This window comes from Opisthorchis viverrini (genome assembly GCF_000715545.1).
Source record: "Opisthorchis viverrini unplaced genomic scaffold opera_v5_3, whole genome shotgun sequence".
NCBI classification, from domain to species: Eukaryota; Metazoa; Platyhelminthes; class Trematoda; order Opisthorchiida; family Opisthorchiidae; genus Opisthorchis; species Opisthorchis viverrini.
The window spans coordinates 242,266-256,937 of NW_008751659.1; the positions used below are offsets into that span (position 1 = coordinate 242,266).

General features: G+C 40.4%; 2 protein-coding genes across 2 annotated transcripts in view; one reads left to right on the top strand and one right to left on the bottom strand.

Moving 5' to 3' along the window:
- Positions 1 to 14,672, bottom strand: part of T265_00285 (hypothetical protein) — a gene marked incomplete at both ends in the record, with an annotated part of 149,090 nt that overhangs the window by 92,557 nt on the left and 41,861 nt on the right. The window lies entirely within an intron of this gene.
- Positions 5,722 to 14,672, top strand: part of T265_12504 (hypothetical protein) — a gene marked incomplete at both ends in the record, with an annotated part of 13,404 nt that continues 4,453 nt past the window's right edge. The window contains 2 exons of the mRNA XM_009164140.1: positions 5,722 to 6,341; positions 12,921 to 13,164. Of these exons, the coding sequence (XP_009162404.1) occupies positions 5,740 to 6,341; positions 12,921 to 13,164 (846 nt within the window). The remainder of the gene's footprint in view (positions 6,342 to 12,920; positions 13,165 to 14,672) is intronic.

Consider the following 14,672-nt stretch of genomic DNA (forward strand, 5'->3'; position numbering starts at 1 on the left):
TTTCCCTTTCAAAGATATGTCAAAACACAGGTGTAATGCTACTTGATAATCTGGTTAATTCGCGCGGCAGCGTAACAGAAACGAGAAGTGATCTTTCTATTGTTAAACAGAAACGCTGGGTGACGGTGAGATCTGATGGAGTTGAAATCAACTTTGATGTTCCCGAGCAATTTTCTTATCTCTCATCCACGTAGACATTCATGCATTTCCCTCGGACTTGTATTTAACCTCAAGACAGGATTTAATCCCAGAATGGAGGCCAACTGAAACGCAGTGAACTTCTGTTTCTTTCCTGTTCTTGTTCGTTAAGACGCCAGTGTCTGGGGAGTTTTGAGTGCACAAAAATCCTAATGAGAGTTTCACAGTGTCAACAAACGCCGTGTTTCCAACTCTACCACACATACTCTCCTTGCAGGTCACGTCTTACTCGTCATATCTGTCATTTCTATTCGATAATAACTAGAACTCCGATAACTTTCTGCACAGTCAGCTGCAAGCAGCAAAATCAAAAAGAGCCTAAAATTAACTCACCTAGAGGACTAAATCCTCTCTGCATATATTTTTGAGAACACGCAAAATTTATCCTGAGTCAAAAGATCACGGGCGTTACTTTTATACTGCATTTACTTGAAACCGGTCGAAAGTGAGAGAAAAGTCCATTGAAACGATCAAGGACAGTGTTTAGCATTCTTTTGCAGAAGCTTCAAACAGTTTGAATCAAGAATGAATGTTATTTAAAAGTTTATTCACGATCCACGGTTTCAGGTGCTTGAATAGTTTGTACTGCCTCAGTGGCCAAAAATTCCGATATTTTTTTGCATAGTCAGTTACAAGAGAATGCCTAAATCACTTTGGAAATTGAGATCTGAAAAGAAAAAATGACAGCTTTTTGCGTCACTTCTCATGGTGACAAACTGAAAGTATATGTTGTGTGGGACGAATATCACATCTGTCCACGATTGGACGAAATAATTTAACCCACTCAGTTCAAGGCGCTTATAGATAAACTTGCCCAGAATAATTTTTGTTGTTTTCACATACCTCAAATGGTCCTGTAATGTGATAGTTGCACTCATCTTGCAGAACGGATTACCTGGGTGATAAGTTGCTGGCCCTTGGGCAGTCTTAAATTGTTGCAGTGTGTTTGGCTGTTCCTGAAAACAAAAATTGTTAAAAAATCTGTTTTGGTTCGCGAAGGGCAAAATAAACAGAATGAGTTGCCTAACATTATCTATTGAGCTTATGACGTCGGTGGATGGTCGACTCAATGTGGTGAACAGGATCTCAGCATCGACCTAAATATGTTTCCTCTTCAAGGAGACCAAGTTCGATCTTTATCAAATCATTGGTTTTGTGGCTCATGAAGGGAGTGAAAATCGGAAAAATTCAAGCAGTGTGCTGCTCATCTTTTATCTTCAATTTGTCTAGCAAACTGTTTGCATAATTACAAAAAACGTCATCCTGTGCAGTCCCCAGTTGACCCTCTTCAAAAGCTTTTACAACAGAAGATACAAAGATGGTCTCGCGGTCTGCCCAGCTAAGGGCATACATCTGGGGTGGACGATATAAATTCCTTGTCTGGTTGGGAAAAGGAAGATGATGACTGCATTCATATTGACAGCGATATTGTATACAAATTTTGAGACAGTTTGTGGCGTCAGTCAAGTACCCTAGGCCAGACAGCAAACTCTGCAACAACCAATATGCAATCAGCGCAAGAAACATTACCTTTCACCAACGGCGGTATGGTGAGTCATGTAAGAAAAAGCCGGGAATTGAAATTCAGTTTTAACCGCATAGGGAATACTTGCGCGAGTGAGCAAGGGCGGCATAAAACTCTATCCTAAGTCTAATTTGATCTTCGGATTCTACCAAGTTTTCATCAGATTTATCATCTAAATATCTGCAACTAAACCCTCAACACCTTTTTGGCACTCAGGGCTTTGGGGGGCTCGGGTTGTTAGTGGCAGGATACTTTAATTCTCGTATAGCCAGTAGGTGTCACTCAAAATTAATAGTGTTGGAGCAGAGAAAATGCGTCTCAAAATTGTGCATGGTTAATGGTATACTACGGAAAAGTATAAACCAAGGACAATTTTTAAGAGTAGTGTAAAATACTTCGACGTATTCAGAAAAGCCCACTTAAGTGACGCGCAAAATCACAAGCCAGAAAGTGTGGATTCTTGACATCTATCAAAAGATGCGATACTGCATGTATAAAATACCTAAATAAAGGGATACAAACCTCAAATTATGGAGGGTTTCCGTCTAAATTGTTGCACGATGTAGTGCATGTTCAAAGAAAGTCCGGGGAAAATGGCAAATTGATCTTAGTTTGCGACACACGCATGGGTACCACATATGGTAACACAAAATGGTCAATAACCGGGCGTAAAGGATGACTGACCGAATTGGTTCGACAAGTCAAGGGTTAAAGTTTATGAGGAATTACAAATGAATATCGAGTCCATGAGGTAGACGCAGTAAACAGCAGCAGACAAGGGACGAGTTTGACCGGGGGAAAGGAAGTACAAATAGCATGGTTTATAGATGTCGGTTTATTGTGTTTACGGAATCAGGTACTCGCAAAATGCATAGGAATTGCTTTTGACCGTTAAAGCTATGTAGCAGTCACCGGTAGTCTAGTTTTCCATTAGCAAGAGTGGCGCGAAAACAACCAACGTTTTCGTCTAACCGTCTCTCAGAGCTTAACATGCTCGAGTGTTATAAAGCTCAATTAACTAAGTCGTCTCTGTGTGTGAATACATTTCTTTATCGGCTATCCAGGATGGCTGAGCTTTTCCAGTTCTATCCACCGTATTTATACATGATTTTCTGTTCCTATCATTCAAGGACACACGAATGAACACAGAAAGCTGGTTACAGATCACTGTCCTGGTGTCGAAGCATATTTTGTTTACATTGGGATTTTGACTTCAAGCACATTTTACTACTGTATATAATCCATTATATTTCAGTGGTATTGAAAATGTTGTCTTTACTTATAATAGATCTAAAACAGAGTTCAAAAGCAACCTTCAAAAGTGTAAGCTTACGAGATAACGTATATTTGGACACCAAGTTTTAGAATGGTAGTTTATCTGAAAGTTTGGAAAGTCATTTCAGAATCTAAGAAGCTTATAGCGCTACAACAACATGCTACCTCTAAAATGCCAAAAAGGCATGTCTTACAGAGTCGGCTCTTATTAAGACCCTAGGCTAACGACTTTCTTTTTTCTCATGACAGTACAACCAAGATTCCTGCTCCTGTTTCCTCGCTCCTAGGCATTTAATAATCGCAAACTGCAAGTTGGTCACTAACATAGCACGATTTATATGACTTACAAATTTCAGGGGCGTCAAATTTGCACTGCAACCATCGAACGTTTCATAGGCGCAATACACTTTAATGTTTTTAGGGCTTTAAGTTTGGTTCGAAAGAGCGCGCAAAAACAAAACAAGAAGAGTAGACATTGGTGATCAATAATCAGTTGCGTTCAAGGAGGAGAGGGAAAACGTTTTATATGAATTGTAGAAACGGTGCCAATGGATCGTCGTTCAACGGTTTGTTTATGCCAAAATACTAAGTTAGATTTTTTGGGCACTGGCAACACCACGAACACAGACGTTGACCTAATCCCAAGAAAACTGAAGAAAACCGGCTGAGAGCAGAAAATATTTCACGCTAAGGGGTAGCTAAAATGTGGTATTTGAGCATAACCACAGACCTTCGAAATTAATTTGAAATCTCTTCCATGGTGGATGACAATCAAAGTTTGAATTTTATATCTTATTAGCCTGTCGTTTAAAGTCATAAATACTGCTAAGTATAACAAATATTCAGACCGCTAAATAGTTCTTTAGCCTTTGAAGATTGTAGTAACAACATCAGCAGAGACAAGTGAAGTAGAAGATCACGAGCCACACGGAAGTACTATCGTTTAAATATGTCTTACGCTGCCAAACGCGGGATATCTTTCTCAGCGGGCCGTTTATTTTAAAGTGATTTTTCAGAAAGTTTTGATACGCGTTTCTTGACAGAGGAAACTAAACCACCCATTTGTCATACTATGCAATTATCGCGTCTCCGTTTTGTATTCTAGTGCATTTTAGTTTGTGTTCACTTCACATAATCTGATACAAATCAGTACAGATCTAGAGACTGTGAATTACGCGCATCCCTGCGGCATGGGATCAAGCTATCCCTTTTTCGAAAATTGTATGGGTTTGTGTTATGAACTTCGCAGCTCCAGTCAAAACTGTGAAGGTGCTGAACGGGCGAGACATTCTGATCACATTTTGGCAAGTTATGACAGACAATCAAAGAATGTCTTGTGGTGCTTACTGCTTTGCTCACCAGTTAGAAACATACTAACTTACTGGCTTCATCATGTAGGATCAGATGTTTGAAGTTTACCGGAGTTGCGATCAGAGTAGAAAAGCTAAATTCTGATGTCCTCGTGAAATTTCCCTCGAAGCGCGAATTTCGTGGTGCTTGCTTCATCATTCCGAAATGCCTTAGGTTAACGCTTTAAACAGCTGTACATTCCATGAAGCCAATTCATTTTTGAAAAATATTTACAGTATAAAGCTTGTATAACTTATTTGGGCACATTGGGCTTAGAGTCGTACATACCGAATAGATTTGAAGGAATCCCTTTTTAACTCAAGCGAGAAAGTGAGGAGAAAAATGACTTTGTGATAGCCTTTTGTAGATATTTTGACGACCCGGAGAGGAGAATAAAGCAACACTGTTGTGCTTATTGCCACTCAGAAGAATGCTATCTACTCAATTCTGTAGGCGAAGGCCAAACTGGAATTTTAATGGTTGATTTCATCTCTATCGGCTGAGTAAAAGCTTGATCTTTATTTTCATCTGATAAGAGGATGTGACTCAGATCAAATCCCGAGTTTGAAATCAAATGATACACAAGTACAAATTAACCAGGCCGAAATTGCCACAAAATTCTGTAGTTAGTGAGTCAAAATTGCATTGTGCTACTCTGCCGGTATGGTATGAATGTCTGGAATCTTCTTCAAGGAATCACACCTATGCCCCTTGTGACCAAACAATTAAGTGTTCAAACTGCTAGGAGAAAGTTCACACCTCACACTCCCTTGTATGAGGTGCACTGCTGATGTCCCAGTAAAGATAAAACATTTGTACAGTGCTTCTAGGCTCTTTAGCATGGATTGCCTTGCCCACCGAACGGAATCTTCATTGCGCAACTTGGTGCTGTGAAAACTAATTCTCCAGTACATTTCATATGTAGTGCTCCATGTCGTCCAGACAACTCGAATTAGATTTTTCAGGATACAGTGGCACAATATTAGCTAGCAGAAGAAATAAGTCATTCGAAAGCTGGAAAACGTTCAGTAATAGAGACGTTAACGGGGGAACAATTATACACAAATGAAAACAATCTAATGTGTTGCGGAATATTACTTCTTGCTTGAGAATTTGGGAAGAACCTAATGTGTGGTTTCCACTTTTTCTTTAAGGCAAACATTGTGGACTATTTTAAAATTTCAGTGGACAAAGTTACGTTTAGTTTGATGCTGACTTCATTTTCATCACTCATGGCGGTAATAAAGAGTTTGCCGGAAATTAAGAGAGACTAGCTATGAAATGGATCACGGATCATACGCGTCCATGCGTGGTCTTTGTTTACCAGTGACAGGATATTAACTTCTGGGATTTTATTTGCTGTTTAATTTTAGACTGAACCCGGGGTTTCGATGACCATTTCCTCTCCGACCATAAAAAGGCAAGCCCCTCCAATTCCATCGAATTCTGATGACATGTCGGTTGACTGTGATCGACTTAAAACAAATCGAAATGGAGATCTTGGCATTCAACTCAATGGTGTAAATCATACCAGTGTAAGCGGAAATCGAAACCTTTCGCCGACCACTACTTCGTCAAAAAAAACGACAGTCTATTTTGGACCAAATTCAAAATTTGCCTGCAACTCTCGACGCGCATGCAGTGTGGTCAGCTCGGAGGAGGTGAGCACCAATATTTCTCGCATACAGCTGCAAGATATTGGCTTTCTAAGCTCATGGCCTCCATTCCAACCCAAAAAGATCCCAGTGTCACTTAATCTGCCTGTTGTTTGTCGTCGTTTAGTTGAGCTTTTCTGCAGGTTGGATCAAATTGCGGACCTATTAGGCCCAGAGGGTAATCCGGAACTTCAGGAAATGGCACAATATCGTTACACATTCTGTTGGCTCCCCCTGGCGGCCGAATACAAGCTCACCTCCGGAGCACCACTAGATGTCTACTGGGTTTGGATAGCACATATGTTAGACCCAGTTGTCTATCGACAGGATTGCCAACGGTGAGTCTGATTTAAACTGATATTCGGCTGAAACTTTAGTTTGGTGTAAAGTGTTGGCTGAATTTGGGCAAAATATTATCTAATGGATATTGATAATATCTCATTATTCGTTGAGCAACTACATTTTACTTTTCAATGCATTGTGTCCTCACAGTCTATAGCATCCACTGAGCTTGAAATGCGGTGTCATAAAATCCAGGGCGTTCTGTGGGATCCACTTAAATTTTACTCGATTTACGGCTTTTTCCGTGGCAGGATTCCCGCGAATCCTCTTTTGCCCCCATACTGGCCCCAGGTGATCAAACACAACTCTCCGCGCAATAAAACCTGATTATTGGAATTTTATCTCCGTGGTATTTCAGTTATCGTTCTAGAAGAGTGGCTTTTAACTTCAAACCGTAGATTCATATTCTCCTTTCAGTCGCATCGAAAACAAAGTTTTGGACACAAGGCGTTAAAGTACTTAGGTATTTGTGATGTTTTACTCAGCATGATTTGCCTGCTGTAGAACATACACAGGTTGCCCGTGTTTTAGTTCACGAAAATCACTTCAACCAAGTCCCCGAAAACTCCCTTCAGTATCTTTAATTTGACATTCCTCAGTAAAATGTTCTCCGCCCTATTGTTTCCATCCCAAATCAATTTTCGCATTCTCGATAATTCTCCCAGCAGGCTTTTTACGAAATACGATCGGATGATTTATGAGAACACAAGAGACGTTGGTTGCGTACTTTGATCCGATCGTATGTAGTATTCTGACGGTTGACAAAATTACCCAAACGAACTACTTTTCCGTTCTTGCAACTGATGCAGGAATCTTGGTGTTTCGGCGTCATCAGAGAAGAAGTATAAGTTGTGCTGGGTTGGCAACAATATAACCTAACTGGATGTAGTGTTGCGTCTGTGATCTCAACTATTAGAAATGCGTAAACCATCGCAACCGGGTGAGCGCAGGGTGTATAGTGGTTCATTTATATTCTCTTGCATTTGATGCCCATGCTCAAAACAGGGTCACTAACTCATTTTACACACATCATCTATTTTGCACTTTAGTGAACATGTTAGAATACAAAAGACCTTAATAAATAGCAACTGATAATGTTGCTTCAATTGTTTGTGATAAAAATGTAATAAATCACTCCAAGGATAGGAGCGGTTTCTGACACATTTGTTGGTGGCCGGGGAAGCAATTTTAAGCTGTCTGTTTTTTCTTTTGACTGTTTCCCGGGAACATGCTGTCACCACCTATTGACTATATGTCACAACAGCTATCTTTAGAGTGGGAATGCGCTACACTATTGCGCAGATTTGTAGGAGATTAGTTAACTGATTGGTTGCGCAACTTGCATATAACTCATTTATCTATTTATTTTGTGCAATAATATGGATGAGACTGTCCCAGTGGGACATGAGTTTTTCCACCTTACTATTTTGAACAGCATCTTATCTCCCAACGCCTGGTGGAAACTGAATTCTGCTAAAGACTCGATAGTTTGTGCCACATTTACGGAATAATCTGAATATCTGATAGGCTCGGTTTCCATAGATATAACCATGCATGTACCTCACGTCAAAATGTCTGATGAGAAAGGTTTTCCACAGAAAGCAATGCAGTACTCGTCCAGATGTCGCACCCTTTCGGTGCCTAACCGCGCTGCCACCCGAAGGCTGCACGAGGGCTGGGATACTGCCAGGTTGCCCAAACCTAGACAGGGATTGTCGAGAGGTAGAGGTCGGATTCGAACTGCGGACCTTTGCGGTCAGCGTATTTGCGCTCTAACCATTTGGGCCATCTCGCCCCCAACGCAGTACTTTTTTTCCCCTAACATGCTGAAAAAGTGCATTTCCTAGAAGTACTGTTGTCTTTATGACACTGGGAGTAAGAAGTATAATTTATTGACTTCCACAGTAAAAGAACTGTGCATAGGATCTTAATACTTCCCAGGCCTCATCGGAGAAGAAACACTACACCAAAACGTGATGAAGCCTGGCGGGAAAGGGATTATCACACTTACTGATCCATCATCACTCTCAGTTCTTTCGCCATCGTCACAATAATATGCCTGGAATCTACCATTTTTGCGCACAATTGCGGGATAACGGAATGAGCAGCCATGTAATTGCCTGAAGGTGATCGGGGGGCTGACAAAAAGCCCATTCATCATGTGTTTGTCATGCTAGTACAATTATTTCGCATCACCAAACTCTGGGTTGGCTAAATAGTCCTTCCATGCATTCGTTGACCTCCGATCGAGCACGAGTGCAAGTGATATGCATTTTGAGGCTCGGGATTTATTGCTGGTAAAACATGCACCGCTTGAAATATGACTTCTGTAGCAAAGATACACTCACAGAGGGTTCTCTCTGGAGTGCATCCTCAAATTTGCATTATTTGACTACACAGAATACTTATTGGCTGTGAACCTCAGAAACAGTCTCGAACGTTTTAATCGGTTCGACCAACGTGAATACTGTTTGAACCTGTACCATCGTTAATTTACCGTGGATCCATACTTCCCTGTGTCTGTGTTAAGTATTTAGCAGCTTTTTAGCATGATGATATGAAAATTAGTGAGGGATAAGCTTCAGAGCTATTGATAACCCAATGCATTTAAGCCCAGAGCATTCCAATACCGAGTGAACGATACCCGCCTGCATAACTCATTGTTGGTCCCGAAATGTTGTTTTAGCAGAAAGCAGTTCATAACCTCAGGATCGGATTTCTATGCAAATAAATATATCTAAAAGGCCTCCGAGGTCATAGTTGCCAACGCCATATCCACAGCTGTATTAAAAATCTCTACGTAATGCAATTTGCAACCTCCAACTTTCCAATAAATTGGCTTGTTTCTTCCATGCATGGTTCCATTCAGTAGGCGGATAAATCTATCCAGTGGAATTAGCGGGTGACTTTTATTTTACCTCTTTTCATGTGCACAATACCCCATTCAGTTCCGGGGCTAATACTGTCAGGGTTGGTATCATTTGGTAGACGCAACAGTTGAGGGCCAAATGTGCGAAGCACACGTAAACCGTCCGTTTATTTCTATTCTTTCTGACCGGTTCGCGCTGATATATTTGTGTGCGCAGGCGATTTCACATAACTACGACGGCATACTCGGTCATAGTTTCATCATAGATGATAAATGGTATTTAAGCTCACCATCCACCACATTTGTTGGCCTGTATTTTAACTGTAGAAATGGTCCTTCATAAGCCGCGTCAACCAGCGTTATCAAAACTGATTCTGCAAGCAAAGGATTGTCCAAATGCTGCGGCCGCGACAACTGAAGATCAGGAAAAAAATCTTGTCAATTAAGGTGCACGGGTGATAAAATGATTCCTTGAATGTTGAAGGATAATGTCAGTTTCACAAGTAGAGTGACATCTTGAAAATAGATGTAGGTCATCTAGCCAAGCCTGGAAACTGGACTTCATGCAGTTCATTACCATCACCATTATGACCTCTTCGTCTCCTCGAAAGAGGGATACAGTCGGGTTACTCGTTGGAACCCAGTCAGTGCACAAATCAAGATATCTGGCAGAGTTGTAGCTGAAATCTCTTAATAAACGAGCTCGCGGAAGATTCTGATCCCTTTTGCATATTTGTCCGTTCCAAATGCGATTTGCACTAATTTAGTTTTGGTTCAATGGCTTCTTGTAAGTCGTCATTTGCAGCAATCTTCATCTTTTGAACGGAAACATTTAGAAACCTATTCACACTACGAATATCTCAGGGATTCCACGTGTTTGCTGAATATTTTCGCTTCACACAGGTATGTTTGCACAAAGTAAATAGACCCAATAAAATTAGAGAATTTTTGATACAAGTCAAAGCCTAACTGCTGCAACGCACAAAAGAAGTTCAACTTTATTTGCAGCTGCAGTTCTCAGGAGTATGAGTGAGATAATTTCCTTGAATGAGTACAATTTGGAAATAAGTTTGCCTGAGCAATTTTACTAACAGTCAGTTATGTCTAAACAGCTGGGAAAGGATACCAGGTTACAAAATATCCCAGGCTTGTGCTCATAAACGGTTCATTGTTTCCTGGCAGGAAGTGCAAACCTCACCAGGTGTAGGAGTTCACGTAGATTCATCCCATTACTATCTGATGAACTTAAAATTCAATATGACCATTTGTAAGCATTAGTCTGCTTGCTGTTGACTGTTTGCAGAAACGGACACAAATAAAGCAATTTTGTTTGGCACGGGCTCACAAAAGGATCAAACATAAAATGCTGGAATTCATGAAAAATTCAAATTTTATTGTCAGGCTGTCCTCGAAAAAAGCGAAATATTAGGAACAATTCTGACCTTCAACTAGTCTTGCTATTTCTTTGGAAATTAGATAAAAATTATAAACCAGGCAAAATTCAATTTGATTTCAAACAGCTATTAATTGGATTACAAACTTAGTAACAATCTACGCTAAAGCAATTATCCATTGCAAAAGCCAATTTTTTGGATATTATGTTGACAGTGACAAATTCATTGTCTTGTTTGCCCCAACAAGTAGCAGTTTATCCGTTATTTGAAACTAAACGTCCACCAAAACACCATTTTCACGAACGATTAACCTTCAGATGGTCTCTTGTAAGGGACCACTTGTAAAAAAGCCTATATTCTGCACAGAGGTGGTCTGTGGAAGCAGACAACTGTATATACCTCGTTTAACTTTGGAAACGGAGTATGGTTGCATAAAGTGAAAACACAATCGCCGGCCTTTGTTATTTTCAAAGTAGGCCATAATAAAAGACGACAGATGGAATGAAGTCCCATACTTTAAAATATCGGATAAGGTAGTTACTTTTTTCACCAAGTGAACAGGAGTCACCTTAGCATTTGCTGCGATTTGCACACGCACTCTTATTTGGTGCAGTAAAAGTGTCTCAAACCTGACGGGAAATACAAAAAATCTTCGGAAATTCGATAACCAAAGTCCGTCGGTTGTGATGAGTATAAATGTCAGCCAATCACCTCTAAGGTTTGCTCATCTTTGCCACGGTATATCAGATGATAAGCGTACGGTCATGTAGAATGGCGACATTTTTTAAAACCTTTCCAATGTAGTTAAAATAAACTACCGATCGCAACAGGTATGGCGCTTAGAAATCTCTCGTTGATGCTGAAATCTACACGAGGTTAATATTTCAGCTTTCCGGAGCCGCATGTTTGGCATGTTGGCCGGACGGATCAAAGTAGCGAAACTAGTTTGAAGACATCCTCAACGAAGATTTAGCTGGATTTATTTTCTCTACTCCAGCAAATAAGTTAGAAGTCATCAGCGTAAACAGGTTATCATCAGAATATAGTCAGAATTTATACGAAAACGCAAGTCAATTATGTGTTCTTTGTGATAGTCACAAAATGCCATAGTGAAAGAAGGCTAAAAGATTTGCATTGGCTAAACTTATCTCTACCCAGCAATATTTAAAAGTCATGTCAAAATCACATCTGAACATATCTGAGAAGGAGTATCAAGACTGGATTCCTGCAGACTCACTATTCGGAAAATGACCAAGGTCGATTTTAGAACAGCTCGAGCAGATGTAGAGCTCAAACCCATATTCTTTGTTTGAAATCTCGATGAAGTGGAAGTGTGCTGCTATAACCCCCTGACGAAAGTTCCATCGTAAGTCATGCATCATGCGACAGCCGATGTGAGCATACGAACAAGTACACGATGTAGCTGGTGGTAAGATGACAGTATGTCGTCCGAAGTGGACCACACCGATGAGGTGAATTTTTAAAGAAATAAGGTGAATTAGCTTAATCGTCGCTGATATCAATAATATTTCTCATTCCTTTGGTAATAGGAGTGTTTTTGGATCTCTCTTAACTGGGAGAACCAGACCGGTATGCTTCTTCATTGCAGAATATGTTGTGGGTAACGGTTCCTTAGACTGCATGGTTTTTATGACTGGTATTTAACGCTCGTACCAATCGCACCTGCACAATTAAGAAAAAAAGTCCTTCGATCAGATCATGACACCAAATTGGCTTCATTCCTGGTCCGTTGGAACAAAAGCTCTCAGAATAAAGGAATCGTGCAGCCTATATTCATTTTATGTATACTGTGGACTGAATACTTTTGTCCTCAATCTTGCGTGCCTTTGGCTATTTTACTCAGGTTTATCATTGCGGTGAATAGAGCTGGATGACTCCAAGAGAGAAAAGGATATTACTGTATGCAACCAAAAATTATTTTGTCTATTTTCGGACAACAGTGTGTACATCGTTTGCTCAGATAAACTCCCAGCCGATATAAGGGCTTCCTCGTGAAATAATCTGAAAAAGAGGGACTCAGTGGGGATTTCAAGGCGACACCATTTCGACACATTGATTTGGACGTTGCAGGTGTAGAGTTGCAACAGATTTTTAGTTCTAAAACAGGGATATGGATGTCCGCCACTGCGTATGGCTTATCATTTTGATTTTGCCCCTAAATATATCGTTATTCTGTGAAATGGATTGAAGAATATGGATATATCTGTGCTTTATCATATCTCTATGTTTTTTCTCGAGAGAATCTACGGTCCGCAGAACGATTCTTGCGAATCACGCTCTTTTTGTTTCAGTATGTTTGGCAACCTTGTTGAACATCGTCTTTCATCAAGCAAGAAGCAAAAGCAGATCACTGACAAAGCACGTGCAATGTGGCAAGTACACCATCCCAAAGAACCGTTTGATTTTGATCCGAAAAGAACGGGCTATGTGAAGATTCACAATTCGCAATGCAACGGCCGACCTGCACAGAATGGCAACAAAATCTCCGATGGTGTGACTTCAGTCATGAAGTGCCATCCACACTTCTTCTACCAGGTAACATGAGATTAGTTCACATGACCTTTCATTAGACAGCTTGAAAATGAAGAACCTAGGCACTGATGAACGTACACGGATGAGCAGTAACGTCTTTGTTATTTCAAAAATGTAAAAAGACTTCCTACCAGCCACTTCCTACTCATATGTCCACAGTTGCCGTGAAACCCATTTTATTGGAATTGACAAATGACCTCAGAGGAGGAACGGAAAAAAATTGTCGTAAGAAATTCGTGCATTGCTTAGTAATACAACTATTGACTTGTTTGCAGCCAATTAAGTCTACTTATTTTAACCAGAAACTCTAGGTTGAGGCCAAGTATAATACCGGTGAAATAGTCAGTCCGGAGCAGTGTTGACCATCAGATGGAAGCCAATATTGAGAACCCAAATATACTGACCGTGGACTCGAGATTACCAATGATTTCTTAGTGGATCCATGTTGTACCAAACTTATTTAAGAATGTTGAGGCAGCTGGGAGTTGTGATTTTGCTTGGTTTACCATCTTTGTTTTCTTCACGGTGGATGAGAGTCCACAAATCGACTTCATCCTGCAACTTTGCTGCCCTAATTGCGGTGTCAAATGTCGCCAGTGGAACGTAATGTTTCACGTAGATCTAAAAATTACGTTTTCTCTAAACAGCTTGAAGTTTTGGCAAACAAATGCATTTATCAAATCTTGTAAACTTTTGCCGATTACAGAAGCAGTTATGAGTAGAACGGCTGATGTGCCACAACCGGGTGGCTTATTTCAGTTCAAGTTTTCAGTTCAGGTGAACAAAGTGACCAAAGAGGGTGTTCATCTAAACAAATACACTCAGCTGCATACGAATTTTTCGTGGAAGATACCTAAATCCCGGATAAATCTCCCGTTCATCATTTACCCGTAGCTTTTTGGAAGTTCCTATAAAATCTTTGTTTCTGACGGGCCTTTAAGCGTCACAGATCGTTCTTGGTACAGTCCAAGCGCTCGTCGGCAAAAAGTTTGTTCCCACAAAGCAAACCTCTATTAAACTGTCGGTAAGCTTACCAACGTAACAATGTTCATTACACAAAATGCACGGAAAGACATTAACCAACAAAGCACTGAGCTTTTTGGGTCAGTTTTGCTTTCCTGCCCTCATGTATTAGTGCATGAATAGTGTCCAGAGTTGCACGCAGTTCGGATTGCTATACACCTGCATCTCATGTAACCATACTGTATTGTGCTTGGTGTTTATTGCAGACTTTGTCTTCTAACCATGTGACTTACATTATGGTAGTCCTATTTCTTGTGGAAACAGTTAGAATATGCGAATGAAATCCGGATATTATTATATATGAATCAGCTAAATAATACAAGCAGAGTGATCAGTCAGTCTTGTTCGCTTCCACAAGCGTCCATCAACGCATCATTTAAAGATTTGGTTTAGGGATGCTAACTTTCTAATGTGGGGGCAGTGATCATCCTACATGCAGTTCGCCACACCAGAACGTCCGTATATGGGAGCGAACTTCAGCAGTGCAA